Raw genomic sequence first — 18,198 nt, forward strand, 5'->3', positions numbered from 1 at the left:
TATATATTTACCACCACGCATTTTTTAACTTTTTAAAATAATTCTGAAAGGATTGTGTGCACATAAATAACTTAGAGATTTAATCAGGTGTCTTGATCCTTGAAAATTTAACCGGGTGTTGGTTAACTTCCATTTTCTGTGTTTTCTTGATGTCTAAAGTTTTCCCTTAATACTTTAAACAGGATGAAACTGATTCCAAGACCGCGTCTCCTTGGAAGGTAGGTCTGACTATTTGGTGGCACATCTAACAGATAGGAAAAGTAATAATATTCTTGCACATTACATCATCTCTTAGGGCCTTGCATCCTTCTAACACACACATTCCTTTCCTTATGAGAAGTAGTAGAGTGCTGTCCTGGTCCCTTCTTCCAATAATCATGTCAATTCACAGTGGATAGATTTTTAAAACGCACATTATGAAAAATCTGTGGAATAATCAGTAGAAATTAACTGATGTAATTATCCCGCACACTGTATTAAAATATAAAGCTACTGTACAGGTGCTGCTGTCTCAGAGATAATATTAACAAAAACAAACACCCTCAACTTTCCTCATGTCTAGTCTTCATTACAAGTATGCACACAACGATGAACAAGGTAGCATGTCCTCAGCAAGATAACACTCACTGTAGAAATCTCAAACTGCACTTTATATATAAAACCACAGTAATCCGTTTCCTTTCTGTATAGCAAAATGACATTTTCCATTTGACAGTGTTTAACAGAGGACTGATTTCACCATTACTTATATGCTGATTTGAAATACAAAAAGCAAATTAAAAATACAAAATCTAATACAGTAGAACCTCAGAGTTACAAACTGACCAGTCAACCACACACCTCATTTGGACCCGGAAGTACACAAGCAGGCAACAGCAGATACCAAAAAAAAGCTAATACAATCCAGTACTGTGTTAAACGTAAACTACTAAAAAAGGGGAAAGCAGCATTTTTCTTCTGCATAGTAAAGTTTCAAAGGTGTATTAAATCATTGTTCAATTGTAAACTTTTGAAAGAACAACCATAATGTTTTGTTCAGAGTTATGAACATTTCAGAGTTACGAACAACCTCTATTCCCAGGGTGTTCATAACTCTGAGGTTCTACTGAAAAATATCTTTTATTGTACCAACTTCTAATATTACCTCACTCACCTTGTCTCTCTAATATCTTGGAAACCAACACAATTACTGCAACACTACATACAAAAAGCAATCACTTGTCTGAGACGATGGGTTCACAATGCTGTAGAAGAAAACGTACACTAAAAATTTGTAATGGAAACTTATAAAATCATCAACATTTCTATTCATCCTACATGTTGTAAAACCTGTCGTACAAAACCTGTTTTGGCCAAAACTAAGCTGTGTTGAGGTGTCTGAGTTTTTGTCAGTATGGTATGACTCTTGATTGCTAGGATAGAAATTTAACTGCTTGATTTCGATTTTGATTTTGATTTTACTATTTTTGCTTTTTCCTCAGTCTGCACGTATGATGGTACATACGGTGGCCACCTTTAATTCCATCAAGGTAAGAACAGTTGTGGTGCTTCTACTCACTGAAAAGTAACAGCTTTCTCTCATCACCTTCTTTGTGTTCACCATTCTGCCTCCATGTTCTATTGCCCTTCATACCCTTTTAAATAAACACGTTAAAATAAATGCTAATTTACAGCATCTGCTTCTCGGAATACAACAGGTGCTTGTTGTATACATATCATAAAGTTACCTGCTTTCACATTGCAGGAGAAATGCTTATAACTTGCTGTGTAGTTCCTTGAACCAGTGCATTGTTCTGTGATCAAAGCAGCAAATAGAAATCCTGTGTGGGTGTGGGTGTGTGCAACCTGCAGTTAGAAACCTTCAGTTATGCTCCAAGATAACTTTGGCCTTCCTCCTAGCTCATTTCCCACCACCCACTGTTCTTTAAGTAGTTTGCTTATGTGCTCTTAAAGCACTAAGAGTAACATTTTTAGGAAGACTACCATTTCTACCATAATCTTTTAAAGTGGCAATATTCTGACTATTGTCCATGGACTGCCAGTGTTCCAATGGGCCTTTTCAGCAGATCTATGGAATGAAAGCTTTAGGGAGCCAAAATGGAGAGGCAGCAGTGTTGGGAATTGCAAGAGGATTTTGCTTCTACAAAGAAATCTGTGGAATGAAAAAGCTGGGGAACCATGCTTCAAATGTGATCCTCACCTGAAAATAAGACTGCATAGGGCCTTTTTCCTTTCCTTTTCTTTAAAGAGAATTTGAAGCACCTTTATACCTTAAGAAATGTAACTATACAAGCACAGTGAGCAAAATATTTGAAAATAAATCTTTATTGGATTTACATTTCAGGTCATGAAGGTCTTCTTCGAGTGCTTGCTCATGTCCATTCCATATTAGGTGTGTGTGCTCTCCACATGCACAGGTGCCGGAAGTTTTTCCCCCAGCAGTATCAATAGGGGACCATTTCTGGTGCCCCCTGGAGCGGTGCCCACATGGCATGGTGTCGGGGTGCCGCCGGCTCCCCCCCACCCTCAGTTCCTTCTTGTTGCCAGTGACAGTGCTGGAACATCTGCTGCTTTGGCTAGCGTTGTTTCGTTTTCTGTTCTTGTGAACTTTGAAAATATGTAATAATAGTTGTATATAATTAGTAGTTTCTTAGTTACCCTTAGTAGTCATTATCAACTTTTCGTTAGCCCAAACAGAACTCAGCCAGGGGACAGGGCATGCCCCGGTCTCAGGCTTTAAGCCCTGCGATAGCTGCAAACGGCCTATGCCCGTCAGTGATCCACATACCAGCTGCCTAAGGTGCTTAGGTGAAGGGCACGTAAATGACACGTGCCGTATCTGCAAGGTCCCCCTGGGCAGTTCAACACCCCGTTCAGGAAGTCGGGCCCCAGCTCAAGTCGAGCAGTGCAGCCCATCCCATGCTTTGCCTGCGACCCCAGATAGCAGTGCAGGCCCTAGCCAGCTTCAGGTGCCGTCGACTCCCGAAGCTCTTTGAGCAGCTCAAGAGATCCAGATACTTCTGGTGCCGCCCACACCGGCTCCCACGGTACCCCGGTCTCAGGAAAGACTCGCATTGGGACCTATGCAAGTGTCCCCACCTCAGCAGTACCGATCCCCATCAAGAGGGATGTCCTGCCAGCGTTCGCCCGCTCAAAGCCGTCACGCCTCAGGACTGGAGAGGCACGCTCAGCGGAGTCCTTTTTGGTCCCCGCACTGGGGGCACCCATCGAGGGACTTGAGGCGTACCTCGCCGGTAGATTGGCACAGACCCTCTGAGGCACGTGCCACCCAGCAAGAACTCTGGGACCAGCCCCGTCCATCTCTATGGGCCCAGGACCAATAGGACACCAGAGACTGCCGATCGCTGGGCCATCATTGTCTGTCTCCAAGAAGGAAATCGCCCTACTCAGGACGATCCTCCTGGCAACTGGACCATAGTAGCTCCCAGTCCCGTTTGACATCCCGGTACCAGTTGAGTAGCGTGAGGCATGGATTGCTGGATATCCGACGCAGAGCTGTCGGTCCTTGAGTGCCTAACCAAGACAGTCTCACTTGGACAGGTCGACTTTGGGATGCAGAGATCAGCACTGGTTGGACAAGAGCCACCGGTCAGCCCGATTCTGGTCACCAGGTACCAACTGCTCCACTGGTAGCTCTGGCTTGGAGCAAGTTTCCCTGACTGCGGGACAAGCCCTGGTACCAGCGGTGCCAACTACATTATCAGCCCCAAAACCTGTCCCATGGCCCCAAGTGCAGTGAATGGTGCCACAGTATGCATGGAACCCTTGGGGGTTCACCCAGCCTTCCCAGAGTGCCCAGTTGGTGTCAGGAGCCTCGGAGAAGCCAGCGCCCTCGGTATCCCATCCCACTCCGATGCTTGAGGCTTCAGCGGATAAGACCCCACAGGTCCAGGAGAACCCAGGGGAGCAAGGTGCTGGACCACCAATGGACGTGGAGGTTCCTGCAGCACCGTCATCGTCATTGCCAAAAGAGGCTATCACGGGGCCTCCTCGCCCAGTTACTCAGGATGATGCCAGAGCACACCAGGAACTTTTGAAGAGGGTTGCTTCTAACCTGGGGCTTCAGGCAGAGGAATAGGAAGAGCCCTTGGACTCTCTGTTTGGGTCCTCGGCTCCTGACAGGGTGGCTCTACCCCTTCATGAATGGGTTTCCAAAATCACTAATGCCCTGTGGCAGACCCCTCTTCTCTAGCCCCTATCTCTAAAAGGGCCGAACGCAAGTACTTTGTGCCAACCAAAGGGCATGAGTACTTATACTCCCACCCAGCCCCTAATTCCCTTGTGGTTGAGGTAGGTAATCACAAGGAGAGGCAAGGACCACCCGGGGCCACCCCCAAAAATAAAGACTCAAGTCTGGATCTCTTCAGATGTAAGGTTTATTCATCTTCCAGCCTTCAGCTGAAAATGGCCAACCACCAAGCCCTCCTTGGCCAATATGAGTTTAATATGTGGCACGCCGTAGCCAAGTTCAAAAGGTCACTCCCTGAGACTTCCAAGAAGGAGTTGCGAGCGATCCTCAATGAGGGCACAACTGCGGCCAGGGTGGCCCTCCAGGCAGCGTCAGATGCTGCTGCCCACACCATGGCTTCCGCTATCTCCATACAGCAAGTCTCTTGGCTGTTCCTCTCTGGGTTGTCCACCAAGGTCATTGCAAGACCTGCCCTTTGGCAGGGCTCTATTTGAAGAGCAAACAGACAACAAGTTGCAAGACCTCGAGGACTCCCGCACCACCCTGAAAACCTTGGGTTTCTACGTCCTAGCCCCAGTGCATAAGCGGTTCAAACCACAGCAGCGTCAGGGCCACAGGAGCCAGTCTTGGCAGGACCAGCTCCATAAATGAGCCAAGGGTTACAAGCGCCACCTGAGCCACCCGCCTCCACCCTCTGCCCAGTTGGGCTCAACCCATAATAAGGAGGGGGCCAAACAGTCATTTTGAGGGTGCGACCTACTAGACTATTCCCTGGATCCATCTTTCCCAGTGTTCTCTGTCTGCCTTTCCTCCCGGTGTGGCCCGCTATAACTTTTTGGACCACTGGGTCCTCAACAAAGTGGAACGGGGTTATACCCTCCAGTTCCTTTCTACCCACTTCCCCGTTCCTTTTCAGGGTCCCCTCTCACGAGAGTCTCCTTGCACAGATGGTAAAGGGGTTACTATAACTGGATGCGGTGGAAGAAGTTCATCTCAAGTACAGTAACAAGGGGTTCTATTCCCGGTACTTTTTAATCCCAAAGGCTAACGGTGGTCTACAGCCCATCCTGGACCTGTGAGACCTCAACAAGTACCTACAGAAGCTAAAGTTCCGCATGGTCTCTTTGGCTTCTATTATCCCCTCCCTGGATCCAGGAGACTGGTATGCCATCCTCAACTTGAAGGATGCGTACTTCCACATAGCAATCTTTCAAGGACACAGACACTTCTGCTGGTTTACGGTGGGACCCCACCACTACCAATTTACGGTCCTCCCATTTGGCCTGATGACAGCACCAAGGGTGTTTACCAAGTGCATGTCGGTGGTGGCAGCTTACCTCAGGTGCCAGGGTATCCAGATCTACCCATACCTTGACGACTGGCTCGTCAAGGGCGGTTCCAGGTCTCAAGTCCAAAGGGATGTCACGGTGCTTCAAGCCACATGCCGCTCTCTGGGCCTACTGGTGAATGACAAAAAATCGATGTTAATGCCAGTGCAGAGAATAGAGTTCATCGGAGTGGTCCTCGACTCTACCTGCTCCAGGGCATTCCTGCTGCTGGAAAGGTTCCGCATGATGGCGAACCTCATCGTAGAAGTCTGAGTTCCCTGTGACTACAGCCAGGGTCTGTCTGCACCTGCTGGACCACATGGCAGCATGCACTTACATGGTCTGCCATGCTAGGCGCCAGATGCAGCCCCTGCAACAGTGGATGGGAACGGTCTTGGGACCCCTTGGAAAAGATCGTTATCATTCCCCCAGGTGATACCTCGCTGAGATGGTGGACCGACCGCCGGATGGTCCTGGAAGGGGTTCCGTTCGACAACCCTCCTCACTCCATTGAGTTGGTGTTGGACACTTCGGATCTCGGCTGGGGGGCACATCTCGGCAACCTCCAGACACAGGGGATGTGGTCCCCGGAGGATGTGCAGTTACACATAAACGTCAAAGAGCTCTGAGCAGTCCGGCTGGCATGCGGAGTCTTCTTGCCCCATCTGTCGGACAACACAGCCTCCATGTTCTACATCAACAGGCAAGGGGGAGCGCGCTTGTCAGCTCTGTCAGGAGCCGCTCCATCTGTGGGACTTCTGCATCAGCCACCTGGAAGCTTGTCACCTTCCCGGTGTCAGGAATATGCTGCCAAACCAGCTCAGCAGGGATTTCTCCTCTCACCATGCGTGGTCACTCCATCCAGAGGTAGCCTGCATGATCTTCCAAAGGTGGGGAACTCCCCAAGTAGACCTGTTCACTACCAGACAGAACAGGAAATGCCACCAGTTTTGTTCTCAACAGGGTCTGAGCCAGAGGTCCCTCTCCGATGCCTTCCTCCTGTCGTGGTCAGGGAGCCTGATGTACACGTTCCCTCCGATTCCACTCATCAGCAGGACCCTGGCAAAAATCAAGAGAGACCTGGCACAGGTTATGATCTCCCCAGCGTGGCCTTGCCAGCATTGGTTTGGCACACTCATGAGCCTGTCAGCAGCCACTCCCTGGACGTCCGGAGGGCCTTGGCTTTTTATTTAGAACGTACCAAGCCTTTCCGTAAATCAACTCAACTCTTCATTGCTACAGCTGATAGGATATGAAGGGTCATCCGGTGTCCTCGCAGAAGATTTCCAATTGGATCACCTCGTGCATAAGGACCTGTTACGACCTGGCGGGGGTTCCGCCACTACCGATTGTCGAAGCCCATTCGACAAGAGCTCAGGTGTCTTCGGCAGCCTTCCTGGCGCGCACATCCCTATCCAGGACATCTGTAGAGCCGCAACTTGGTCCTCTGTCCACACGTTTACCACTCGTTATGCCATCACTCAGCAGGCCAGGGACAACACTGGGTTCAGCAGAGCTGTGTTGCAATCTACGCGTCCGTGAACTCCTACCCACCTCCACGGGTACTACTTTGGAGTCATGTAATATGGAATGGACATGAGCAAGCACTCGAAGAAGAAAAGACGGTTACCTTTTCCGTAACTGTTGTTCTTCGAGATGTGTTGCTCATGTCCATTCCATGACCTGCCCTCCTTCCCCACTGTCGGAGTTTCTGGCAAGAAGGAACTGAGGGTGAGGGGAGCTGGCGGTGCCCCTTATAGCACGCCATGCGGGGGCCACTCCAGGGGGTGCCAGAGCTGGTACCCTACGAATACTGCTGAGGGAAAAACTTTCGGCACCGGTGCATGTGGCGAGTACACACACCTAATATGGAATGGACATGAGCAAGATAATCTTGAAGAACATCAGTTACGGAAAAGGTAACTCTTTTTTGTCATTTAGTATGATCTGGAGTAACGAAGCTTTCTCTTTTAAACAAGAAATAAATTCATAACATTGTTTAACCTGTCAACATCAGGTGCAGTGCTGAGGCTTCATTTCCATTTTTCCCTTTCAGGAACTAAATGAGCGTTGGAGATCTCTGCAGCAGATGGCAGAGGAGCGAAGCCAGCTGCTGGGCAGTGCCCATGAAGTCCAGAGATTTCACAGGTAAGGAGCGCACAGCCTCAGGTACATCACATCATGTTTTAGTGGTAGTTTTTACATGCAATTTTTATTCTCAGTTTAACGTGAAAACATTTAATTTTAAGAGAACAAACACAAGCTCATACAGGGCCTTGTCAAATACCCATTGACGCTTTCCATTTGCTTCAGTGGAAGTTGGACCAGGTCCCTGGTGAGGAGCAGTTCTTTAATCTGTGTTTGCATTAACATTTTTAATTTAAAAAATTGGCCATCTTAGTTTTATTGCTGACAGAGGCATCTTGTGATACCAGTGTGTCACTATCAGTATGGAAGCCGAGCATAGGTTTCTGCCTAAAACCTTTATCTTCAGATCAGTGATATTCTTTAAAGGGGTTGCAATGCTCCCACCATGCTGTGCCCTTTCTCTTTCTAGAACTGCTATCATGAGCTTTCTCTTCTCTCTTCTCCATCCCTTTGCCAGCTGGCTACCACATACAGGTGCAGCTTCTCCCTTCAGTTATTTGTCACAGCTGATGGGCTTCTAAACATTTGAATTTCCCTGCCCACCACATCTGTATCTCACTGCTTCTGCTTTGTCTGCATTTACCACCACCAGCACCATTCTTACTTCTGCGGCTAAGACGCTGTCAGCCCAACAGATGCCATCATTTTGTCCCAACCTCTTCCACAACTGTCATTAATTTCTCCTGCTATATTCCTGAAAAGGAATGAATATCTTAATCCAGGTCCAACAAGAACTCTATGTATTCTGTGTCTGCATTCACTAGAGAGAGGAAAGTTTCTCTAATGGTTACAGCACAGGAGTGTGAGAATTAGGCGGTCTAGATTCATTTCCTAGCTCTGCCAGAGATTGCCTTTATGATCTTGAGAATTCACACTACCTCACAGGTGTAATCTGAAGCTTGATTTATTAAGTATTGAGATTCTCAGAGGAAAGCTTATTAATGAAGGGCACCAAAAATTCTGATTTTTAAATGACACAAATATTCTTTCTTAGCTCTGAGAGTTTAACTTCAATTTTTTTTTTTAATTGTCTGGTTTAAAGGGGAAGTATTAGGTACTTAAGACCTTATGGAAACAGGTTACCTGGAGTTTGATGAGACTTTAGCATGTCCTTCATTTCAGTGTTTTTCCTTTTTCCCCAACCAGAGATGCTGATGAAACAAAGGAATGGATTGAAGAAAAGAATCAGGCATTAAATACAGACAACTACGGACATGACCTGGCCAGCGTGCAGGCCCTGCAACGCAAGCATGAAGGCTTTGAGAGAGATTTGGCAGCTCTTGGAGACAAGGTCAGACCAAGAGACCAGAACGCATGGGTTACTTGCTTTCTGTAGCAGTAACGATGGTACTGCAAAAGAGGTTCCTGCCTTTCTTCTTACTCCTTCTTCTTTATTGCCAGGTGAACTCTTTAGGTGAGACTGCTGAGCGCCTAATTCAGTCACACCCAGAATCTGCTGAAGACCTCCAAGAAAAATGTACTGAACTGAACCAGGCCTGGAATAGCCTGGGGAAACGTGCCGACCAGCGTAAAGAGAAGCTTGGGGATTCCCATGACCTGCAGCGTTTCCTCAGTGACTTCAGGTAAAAACTAAACCGATCAAATCCCTGGTCCCCACTGTTAGTTTAGTTATTAATTTAAGTACATATAGTATATGACTTGGACTGAATATTTGTTGGAGTGGTGAAAGATAACTCATTTCCCTAATCAGACTTGCTGCAAGCAAAACAAACACAACCCCATCTTTTGGTTGCTTTTATGGTTACAGGGACCTCATGTCTTGGATCAATGGAATCCGGGGACTGGTGTCCTCAGATGAACTGGCAAAGGATGTGACTGGAGCTGAGGCTTTATTGGAGAGACACCAGGTATGTGCAGAGCCCTCTGCATTTTTCTGTAGGTGTGAACATTGGCTGTTAAAATCAGTTTTTTGTACTCTGTTAGTAAACCAGTTCAACAGTGGTTTTTTGAGACTCCCCATGTATGTTTCCAAGACGAGACTGATAACCTCTTTCCTCGCAGTTTAGCATTCTGCTTCTGGTTATTAAACCTCTTTTCTCCCCTTCTCCCCCTCCTTCCTTACAGGAACATCGCACTGAAATAGATGCCAGGGCTGGCACTTTCCTGGCATTTGAGCAGTTTGGGCAACAACTCTTGGCTCGTGGACACTATGCCAGCCCAGAGATCAAGGAGAAACTGGATATTCTAGATCAAGAACGGGCAGACTTGGAGAAAGCCTGGGTCCAACGTAGAATGATGCTGGACCAGTGTCTAGAACTACAGGTACTTTGCTGCCTTTTTTATTTTTTTAAATAGTATGCTTTCTTAAGAAAACTTTTCTTTCACTCCCACCATTGGGCAGTACTCACTGGTTAGTCTTCTCCTACCTGTGTTCCTTCTCCTTAGCTGTTTCATCGGGACTGTGAACAAGCAGAAAACTGGATGGCTGCCCGGGAGGCTTTCTTGAACACAGAAGATAAAGGAGACTCCTTAGACAGTGTGGAGGCTCTCATCAAGAAACATGAAGACTTTGATAAAGCAATCAATGTCCAGGTGAGGGATGTATCCAAAGTGAGGGACAGCTGTTCTATTTCATTTTACATTCAGCTCCTGAAAACTTCTTTTAAGGTCAGCAGGATATGATAGATCTGATGTTGGTGATGTGTCTCTAAAGTTTAGAACCCTATAAAGATTTGTTCTAAATTTTTAGCAGATTAGAAACTGGTTACAAAGATGAGAAATTGTGAATATCACTGCAGATAATAAGGGGTTTGTTATTGATTGGTTATGGACACGATGCAATAAAATAATAGGTATTTACCTAACTAGGGCAGCATGAATCACAGTACAGCATATTTCTTGTGAAAAGACTAAGCAATTTAATAGTTTGTATTGGAAATTCTTACACTGAAAAAAATCAGTGTTTCTCCACTTCCTCTAAATCCTGGAAGAGCCCTTTCTGATCCTGAGAGAAGTTCCTCTGTAGTTCTGGCAGAGGCCAAAAGAATTTTCTTCTCAATGTCTGATCTGCAGGATCTCCCACTTGCTCTTAAGTGGAGTTCTGCTCATTCTGACATAGGGCTGATTTCCTTAGACTCATATTAACAAGATACCAGCCTTCTTTCAAAAGGATGCCCTACTCTAGTTCTGACACAACTCTTTACAGTGGCTTTTTGGTTTTTTGCGGTACCTGAATACACCCAACTTGTGTCCTTTTTGTTTTGAACAGGAAGAAAAAATTGCTGCCCTGCAATCGTTTGCTGACCAGCTGATTTCTGCTGACCACTATGCTAAAGGGGTCATTTCTAACAGACGCAATGAAGTTCTGGACAGGTTGGTGTGCTAATTTCATTGTTCGATCAGCTGTGGATACCTTCTGAAAAGAAGGAAATTGTTTAGAGACAATGTATAACTGTCATGATGGTATATAGTCTCCTACTTCATGCCTGTTCTTATAGGTACTGGTGAGTATGAACCATATCTCTGATTATATACAGGTGGCGTCGTTTGAAAGCTCAGATGATTGAGAAGAGGTCTAAACTGGGAGAATCTCAGACCCTCCAGCAATTCAGCCGTGATGTTGATGAAATAGAGGCTTGGATCAGTGAAAAACTCCAAACTGCAAGTGATGAATCCTATAAGGATCCCACAAACATCCAGGTGAATAATTATTTGACCAAGAAAGTCAAATGGAGTGAAAGTTTAATTCCATGTGGCATGTCCTGTTGCTGATAACAAGATATGCACAGGAAAAATTCCAAGTCCATGTTAAAGGGATAACAAATTGTTTGGAATTAATCTTCTAACGGGGAAAAAATGTAAATAAAGCAATCCTTTCGTTATGGAGACATGCAATGTGCATAGAGGAAGGACCGAAATAGAAGGCAGTAATTATTTTTTTAATAAATATAATAAAATATGTAATATCCACATAAATATGCTGCCAGAATTCACATAAATCCCTAGGCAGTTATGCTCCTGTGTAAATTTGATAAGACATCCTATCCTCTCTTCTCCCCAACAGCTAGAAGATAAAATAAGAATTTATCTTTTATAAATCAGAGGGGTAGCCGTGTTAGTCTGAATCTGTAAAAAGCAACAGAGGGTCCTGTGGCACCTTTGAGACTAACAGAAGTATTGGGAGCATAAGCTTTCGTGGGTAAGAACCTTACTTCTTCAGATGCAAGTCTTGCATCTGAAGAAGTGAAGTTCTTACCTACGAAAGCTTATGCTCCCAATACTTCTGTTAGTCTCAAAGGTGCCATAGGACCCTCTGTTGCTCTTTTATAAATGTCTCTTATGTCCCACCCCCACTTACTGTTCTAAGTTGCAGATCTTCATCTATTTTTCATTATTAAAGAATCTCTTTAAGTGATTTCCTGTGTTTTAATACTGGTATGTGGATCAGTATGACTGCACTGAACTCTTCTCTTCTTGATCTGTTTTGTAGCTTTCCAAACTGCTGGTAAGTTTTGTAGTTTGGTTGGACTGGCCATGGTAGGTGTTTGTTCCTCTGTATAGATTATATGTGAGCACAAAGTCTGGTTGTGTTCAGTCTGTTGCTCCATCCATTAATTCATCCAGTTTCTTTTCCATCTTCTAATATTCATTGACCTCCAAACAGATGTTACCATAGACCTCAGTGTTTTTGGGTGTTGCTTTTTTGTTTAGTTAATGCTTCTTAAACACCATTTACTTATGTATTTGTTTTGCAGATGTGTTCTGCATGATCTGTTTAAATTGTGGTGCGGTATTAATTCTTTAAGGGGTGGTTCATAAGGAATCAGAAATATGGGTTGTCATCCTCCTTTTTCAAATATTTTGCTACTGGACATGTCTTGTCCTCATTCCTGCTGGACCTAGAGCAGTGGTGATTAACCCATGGCCATGTGATGTCAATTCCACTAACTTGTGTCTGAAGTCAAAATTTCTGAAGGAATGGTATCAGTGAAAGTGGGAGATCCACATTGCCCATAGTTTGCAGGGATAGCAGTGTGGAAGAAGTAGAGGGAAGAGTGCAGAACTGAGAGTATATGTGGAAGGCTGATGGGAGTGGTAAGAATCCAAGGAGGAGAAGAATTAGAAAGAGGACAGAGCAAAGCGAAGAGTGGAGAAGTGACTAGGGTAAGGAGGGAGGGGCACGAGTGAAGGAAGCAATGTTTTGTCTTTCTGGCCCTGGAGGTTGCACTATCTATATATTGGCTACTCAAGCAAAAATGTCATCTGTCATTTCCCTAGAGTGTGAATTTGTTTTGGTGGTAATAGATTGACATTTTGTACTATGAGAAGCTTTTTTCATTCTCCAGCATAATAAATTTATGCCAAGAAATGGGTGGATGTTAGCTGGTGTACAGTATAATCACAGCCTTCAGCAGTAACAGTTTTCAGAATAAGCAGGCCATGCAGAATTTTTCATAACAGTACTGTAGCATTTTTCTTTTATTTTTTACTCTAACGGTCACCTTCCCTTCCATTCTCCCTCAGGACAATGTATTTGTCCAGTGTTACTAGCATGTGGAGTTGATACTTGTAAATACTGTTTTGTCATTCTTGTCCCATTGTTTATGCTTATGGTGGGCGTATGCGTGTGTATGAAAGAAAATTGCTTATTCACTCCCTTCTTGTGGCTCCTGTTGTTCTCATGGTGCCTTCAATTTTCAGTGAAGACAAATTTCAACAAACAGCTAAGCATTGTTTCTTAAATAGTTTTGAGTTGCTAACTATGTTTAACTCATTGTTTTACCACATAATTTAGTCATATGGTGACTCCATATCTTCTCATATGAAAACTGTGCAGAAAAAGTGCAAGTTGGGGTGGGGACTTTTTCCTCCTGACCCATGAATTTGGATGGGAAAAGTCATAAACCTCTAGAACTGATCAGTGTGGAGCAGCCACCATGTTCAGGGTACATACATACACAGTCAGTGTTTTTTTAGCAGTGGTGCCATGTAAACCAGAAATCCATATTTGGAGAATAGCAAAACTTAACATTAGAAATGTGTTGCAGCCCCCTTTAAAATGCAGGAGATATACGCTGATATAGGAACATTAGTGTAAATGTCCAATCACAGGTAAACATGCTGGTTCAAAAACAGCCTAATGCTCACTTAGTAAGACTGAGAGAGCAAGTGTTGAATATGATGTAAATGCCTAGAGAGAGATTTGGATTTTCATGATTTTACATTAGGCATTAAGTATTTCCGCAGATTAGACTACGCACAAACTCCCTTTCTTCTAACCCTGTCTATGCAGAACATTCTTGCATTCTTTTCTCTACCCATGAGAATAATTTAGGAGCCCCATGTCCAGTCCTTAACAGCTTTGTTTTTGCTGCATTCAGAGCAAACACCAGAAACACCAGGCCTTTGAAGCTGAACTTCATGCCAATGCGGACCGGATCCGTGGAGTCATTGACATGGGGAATTCTCTCATTGATCGGGGAGCGTGTGCCGGCAGCGAGGATGCAGTGAAGGTAGGTGCAGCACATATAGGATATTTAATGACATGTAGCCTTCAACTAATTCTATAGTTATATTTTGTTAGAATGAGGAAAACCACTTCCTTTTGTAGAAGCTTTTTTTTTTTAATTCCTGGTTTAACTATGCAGTATGGAGCATGAGAACTGTTTTGTCCCATTTTTGCTTGGAAATGAGTAATGTTTTCTGATTCTTCTGTCAGAATGTAAAAGTGAAATGGAGAGGCAGACAATGGAGAATTTTCCTAGATCGCATGAATAACTGCATAATCTATAGTTGTAGAAGCAGCAACCAAATGTGTACAGTGTGTTGCTACATTTATTAGGGATTTTGTTTTGCTTCTGAGCGTTTATCTTCTCCTTTTCGTAACAGGCACGTTTAGCTGCTCTGGATGACCAGTGGCAGTTCCTGGTGCAGAAATCAGCAGAGAAGAGTCAGAAGCTGAAGGAAGCCAACAAACAGCAGAATTTCAATACTGGAATCAAGGATTTTGACTTTTGGCTGTCAGAGGTACCTGACTACCCTGGATTGGGGATTATGCACTCTGGTTTCTCTGATACTGGTTCCCTTTGTTGATATGTGATGTGCTCCAAAAAATTCTTAAGAGGATAAAAAACAAGTGTTTGGGAAGTTTCTATGCTGTGTCATTGCCTACCCTGATGTTGGCAGGAAACATGCTTGCATAAAATCTCCCATGTCTGAGACAAGCAGGGAGACAAAGTTCACAAACTTAACTTGCATTGGGGACAATTGGAGGAGACAACCAGTCACCTGCACAAGAACGAGCATTACTCTCGCAGTTCTTAGTTAAACTGCAATATGTAATTGTATTCTTCCTTTTCCAGGTGGAGGCTCTGCTTGCATCTGAAGACTATGGAAAAGATCTGGCATCTGTAAATAACCTGCTGAAGAAACACCAACTCCTGGAAGCTGACATATCTGCCCATGAGGTAAGCACCACCTCTGCTAACAGGAAGAGAAATTATTCCATAGCAACATGCTGTAAAGTTTAAACCTGTAGAAATACATTTTCTCTGTGTGTACATCATGACTATGAAGAGAAGATCCTGTGCTGAGGCTACATGCTCAAAAATTAAGATTTTCGTTCTTCACACACTCCTTGCTTATGATTCCAGGATCGCCTGAAGGACCTGAATGGCCAGGCTGACAGCTTGATGACTAGCAGCGCTTTTGACACCTCCCAGGTAAAGGACAAGCGAGACACTATTAATGGGCGCTTCCAGCGGATCAAGAGCATGGCAGCTGCCCGCCGTGCAAATCTGAATGAGTCCCACCGCTTGCATCAGTTCTTCCGGGATATGGACGATGAGGAGTCCTGGATCAAGTATGTACTTCAGAAGTTCTAGATGTAGCATTGTCTGAGGCCATGTCCATATTATAGCCATGCTATCAACAACCATATTTCAGTGCAGTTGTTGATAGCACAATTTACCATGTCACTGAGGAAAAAGATCATTTCCCCAAGAACCATGTTAATCTAACTATGCCATAGACTACCTACCCACTCGTCAGGTGTATGCCATCTTGTCTAGATAATTTATAGTATAGTTTTATAATGCAGCTACAAAGACACACACATCCTTGCCCACGGTGCTTGGGGAAGCATGCAGAAGTGGCTTCAACTCTAGTGTGGGCATGGTCTTAATGTCTACAGATATTGATGGTTAGGCTTCAGAAAGCATGTTCAGTGCTAGGAAAAACTTGAGATTTGACTATAATCTTGTGGTAAAAATCCTATGAATCATGTGTATCTTTTAAACTCTGCCTCTGTCAATTTGAAATTTCTTTCAAAAAGGCATTTATGAGCCTGCTGAAAGCAGTTTTTAATTTTACTATTTTGGCCTGTGATAGCAGTTAAGAAAAAATGCTTTCCAGAGATGTCCATATGGATCCTGATATTATTGATATGACTGGTTTATAATCAAGGAAATAAGAAGAACTGTGCTGGTTTCCACTCCATCAATATGTGGAGGTTATCCAAATAGAAATGATCAAAATTGGAGAATTACAGTTACTTTCAAGCTTTGAAAGGAGGGAAGGAGAGGATATTTCTATAGTATATATCTATAGAGGGAGCGTCCTGTCCCCTCTTTGAAACTGTTCTGGTCAAACTGCTGGGAGCTGAATCCTTTTGACTAACATTTGTAAGTCATGTGCATGGCTTACTGCTTTAAAGGCGCTCATAGTGCTGGGCTGTAGGGAACATCCTCATTATTTATATTGATTTTTCTGCCTTGGATTCTCTGTATTACAAAGTAGCTGAAAGGCCATCAAATGCTAAAAACAGAGGACTCCATTAAAATCTTTATATTTACCGCTTTAAATATATGTAATAATTTGCTGTAAGCGCCAGTCCTGGAATGCGAAACATAGGTCTGGTCTATACTACCCGCCTGAATCAGCGGGTAGAAATCGACCTCTCGGGGATCGATTTATCGCGTCCCATCGGGACGCGACAATCGATCCCCGAATCGGCGCTCTAACTCCACCAGCGGAGGTGGTAGTAAGCGCCGCCGACAAAAAGCGGCAGAAGTCAATTTTGCCGCCGTCCTCACAACGGGTAAGTCGGCTGCAATACGTCGAATTCAGCTACGCTATTCACGTAGCTGAATTTGCGTATCTTAAATCGACTCCCCGCTGTAGTGTAGATGTACCCATACAAAAGGAGGTAATGTTAATTCCCGTTAGAGCTGTTAAGTGTCAAGTTTTCAATGGCAGCTGTTATATCTGTCTAGTTTGACCTTTAAAGGTATAAACTTTACTCATTCCCCTCCTCCCCCTTTTCTTCTCTGGGACTCAGGGAGAAGAAGCTGCTGGTTAGCTCAGAGGACTATGGCAGAGACCTAACTGGAGTGCAGAACCTAAGAAAGAAACACAAACGTCTGGAAGCAGAATTGGCTGCTCACGAACCTGCCATCCAGGTAAAAAAAAAAAAAAAAACACCAATCAGATAAAGAGCTGTTCCATGACAGGTACTGCTGTGTTGTTTCCAATGCAAACCATGTAGGTTACAGGCAAACATTTGGATGAGGAAAATAACCAGTCACGATAGAAAATGTAGTACTCTGTATAATCAAGTTATAGATTTTTAACATTTATATGATCTGGATCACAAATCAATGATAAGCATCACTGGTTTAGATCTGTGCAGCCTGAGATGTTTCTGCAGATCACAAAGGAAATCAGACGTCCTCATGCTCCTAAAGAAGGGCATGACTAAGCAAAGATATGGAGTATTTTAAATTAAAGTGACAGGAAGTTCCTTCCTCTTCAGACAGTAACACTTCTCACCTTGATTCTAAATCCACAAAAAACACATGAACTGTAGAGTTGTAAGGAGTGCAGATAAATGGTGAGGAGAAAGCAGCACTGCTGTTGAAAATTGAAAACACCGAGAATACTGATGTGTGCTTTGTCTGCTTCACAGGGTGTGTTAGACACTGGTAAAAAACTGTCAGATGATAACACGATTGGAAAGGAGGAGATACAGCAGAGACTAGCTCAGTTTGTAGACCACTGGAAGGAGTTAAAGCAGTTGGCAGCAGCTCGGTGAGTGAGAATCATTTTTCCACATCAGGAAGTATGAATGAAACACATAGGGACGAGTAGCAGCCAAATCTTGCAATCTTTTGATTCAGGTCATCAGCAATATCAATGCAATAAATGCTAATAGTGCATTCTACTGAGGCCATGCCTGAGGGGTCATTCGTAAATGCTCCTCAGTACTAACTTCAGTTTTGTGTTTTCCTTTAGTTGAACACAATCTAAACTTTGGGGACATTTATTCCTTCTTCATTTGTAGACTAGAGGCTTGACATTGTTATTCCCACCATGCTGTGCTCTCCTGAATAGAGACCGTGGTGGGAGACGGGGGGAGTACATAATTTCCAGATATGTAAGGACTGTGAAATGGCCTGGTGAATTACATAGTAGATTTAGGATAGATCTAGAGCTGGCAGTGTCACAGTGGGGTCATTTTCAGCTTCTGAAGGAAAGAGGTTAGTGTAAAATGAT

General features: G+C 44.2%; 1 protein-coding gene across 12 annotated transcripts in view; it reads left to right on the forward strand.

Moving 5' to 3' along the window:
* The window catches only part of SPTAN1 (spectrin alpha, non-erythrocytic 1), a 73,278-nt gene that overhangs the window by 40,983 nt on the left and 14,097 nt on the right, over positions 1–18,198 (forward strand). For 6 of the 12 annotated variants that reach the window (XM_008169226.4, XM_065572299.1, XM_008169224.4 and 3 more), the window contains 17 exons: positions 183–218; positions 1,482–1,529; positions 7,595–7,686; positions 8,833–8,977; positions 9,088–9,269; positions 9,455–9,554; positions 9,772–9,969; positions 10,093–10,239; positions 10,916–11,019; positions 11,184–11,346; positions 12,137–12,151; positions 14,028–14,159; positions 14,536–14,673; positions 15,009–15,113; positions 15,300–15,508; positions 16,985–17,105; positions 17,612–17,733. In XM_008169226.4, coding sequence (XP_008167448.2) covers positions 183–218; positions 1,482–1,529; positions 7,595–7,686; positions 8,833–8,977; positions 9,088–9,269; positions 9,455–9,554; positions 9,772–9,969; positions 10,093–10,239; positions 10,916–11,019; positions 11,184–11,346; positions 12,137–12,151; positions 14,028–14,159; positions 14,536–14,673; positions 15,009–15,113; positions 15,300–15,508; positions 16,985–17,105; positions 17,612–17,733 — 2,057 coding nt within the window. The remainder of the gene's footprint in view (positions 1–182; positions 219–1,481; positions 1,530–7,594; positions 7,687–8,832; positions 8,978–9,087; positions 9,270–9,454; positions 9,555–9,771; positions 9,970–10,092; positions 10,240–10,915; positions 11,020–11,183; positions 11,347–12,136; positions 12,152–14,027; positions 14,160–14,535; positions 14,674–15,008; positions 15,114–15,299; positions 15,509–16,984; positions 17,106–17,611; positions 17,734–18,198) is intronic. The other 6 variants (XM_065572297.1, XM_065572300.1, XM_008169225.4 and 3 more) reach the window with 1 other exon arrangement.

This window comes from Chrysemys picta, chromosome 18 (genome assembly GCF_011386835.1).
Source record: "Chrysemys picta bellii isolate R12L10 chromosome 18, ASM1138683v2, whole genome shotgun sequence".
In the NCBI taxonomy this organism is placed as follows: Eukaryota; Metazoa; Chordata; order Testudines; family Emydidae; genus Chrysemys; species Chrysemys picta.